Source organism: Vigna radiata, chromosome 6, assembly GCF_000741045.1.
Source record: "Vigna radiata var. radiata cultivar VC1973A chromosome 6, Vradiata_ver6, whole genome shotgun sequence".
NCBI lineage: Eukaryota > Viridiplantae > Streptophyta > Magnoliopsida > Fabales > Fabaceae > Vigna > Vigna radiata.
Genome location: NC_028356.1, coordinates 24,881,508 through 24,883,268, shown reverse-complemented (window position 1 = coordinate 24,883,268; position 1,761 = coordinate 24,881,508). Strand labels below are relative to the sequence as shown.

General features: G+C 49.5%; 1 protein-coding gene across 1 annotated transcript in view; it reads right to left on the bottom strand.

Annotated features, from left to right (window-relative positions):
• Nucleotides 1-962, bottom strand: part of LOC106763604 (E3 ubiquitin-protein ligase Hakai-like) — a 2,538-nt gene extending 1,576 nt beyond the window's left edge. Inside the window, exons 1-2 of the mRNA XM_014647776.2 lie at nt 894-962; nt 219-547 (exon numbers count right to left, since the gene is read on the bottom strand). Of these exons, the coding sequence (XP_014503262.1) occupies nt 219-547; nt 894-962 (398 nt within the window). The remainder of the gene's footprint in view (nt 1-218; nt 548-893) is intronic.
• Between the last annotated feature and the right edge of the window lie 799 nt (nt 963-1,761).

Sequence of the window (1,761 nt, the reverse complement as noted above, 5' to 3'; positions counted from 1 at the left end):
TACTTAGCCAAATTTGGCATCCAGATTTCAGCCCTTCGGCCTCAACTGCTCGGCCATCCGGCCTCACAGATACTTAGCCAAATCTAGCATCCTGATTTCGGCCCTTCGGCCTCAATTGCTCGGCCATCCGGCCTCACAGGTACTTAGCCAAATCTGGCCTCCAGATTTCGGCCCTTCAGCCTCAGATACTTAGCCAAATTTGGCAACAAGTGTTCGACCTCAAACCGTCAACAAAAGAATCCCGGCCGGCCTTTCCGAAGGTCGGCGACCGTGGATCGTCAACAAAAGAATGCCGGCCGGCCTTTCCGAAGGTCGGCGACCGTGGATCGTCAATAAACGAATGCCGGTCGGCCTTTCCGAAGGTCGGCGACCGTGGATCGTCAACAAACGAATCCTGGTTGGCCTTTCCGAAGGTCGACGACCGAGGATCGTCAACAAAAGAATCCCGGCCGACCTTTTCGAAGGTCGGCGACCGTGGATCGTCAACAAATGAATTCCAACCGGCCTTTCCGAAGGTCAGCGACCGAGGATCGTCAACAAAAGAATCCTAACAAAGGAATCCCGACTGGCCTCACCAAAGATCTCCACAACATCACTTAAGCAAGATCAGTGACCCATCCAGCTCGGACAACGAAGGCACAGACAAAAAGCAAACTGGATGAACCCGCCCTTTCCAGTAGGGCCATTTACAAACCCTTCGGATCATTAAAATTATGCTCAGGATTGGGGGGCTGATGTACCGTACGACCCCTCCACCTGACCGTACGGTCTTTCCCAATGACCATACGGTCCTCCCATATGGCTGTTCGTGTAGTCCTTCCAGGCCGACCTTCCAAGCCGACCTTCCAGGCCGACCATTCGGTTCACCAGGCCGACCATCTAGGTTGACCAACCATTAGGCCGATCATTCGAGTCACCAGTCGATCATCCGAGTCACCAGGCCGATCATCCAGGCCAATCATCCGGGTCACCAGGCCGATCATCCAGGCCGACCAACCACCATGGATATATTATAAGCGATAATAATTCATTAAAGCCCCTAATGGAGGTTAAGGTGTGATTGGGCCGTCATTAGGCCNACAAAAGGTAAAAGCCCATTACAACTAGTATAAATAAAGGTCTCAGGTATGATTTTAGACGACGATATATATTATGCACACTACATGCATCCCTTATATTGATGACCGTTCGGTCACTTTTACTGACTTGAGCGTCGGAGTGCCTTTGGCAGGTACCCGCCCCCGCCCAGCTTGGAGAAGAAGGAAGGAGGAAGAACGAACAACCTTGAGTTTGAAGAGGACCATGATGATCGTCCGGCCTCCCACAAGTCCCCGTCAGGAATGTTATAAGGGACCTCCAAACCCGACCGAAACAGTAACCATATGCTGTTAAACAAAAAAGGTAGAGAACTTTTGTACATGGAAGTTATCAATTAAAAAACAAATTCCCCTGGTTGTAAGGTGGTAGGTCGCTAAAAGTATATAAGAGGAGTAAGTGCCGAACAGTATATACATTAATACCGAACGGTGGATATGAAAGGAGGAATCAAAGAGGACCGAACAGTAATGTTGAAGGCCGGGTGAAAAGGTTGAAGGGCCGAACAGTAATGTTGAAGGCTGAGTGGAAAGGTTGAAGTAATATCTGAACGGTAATGTAGTTATCACTGAACGGTGTTACATGAGAGGTGGGAGCGAATGATCAAATGACATTGAGTGGCTAATACTGAACGGCTCAATAGCGGGAAAGTTGGTTAGTTGTTTG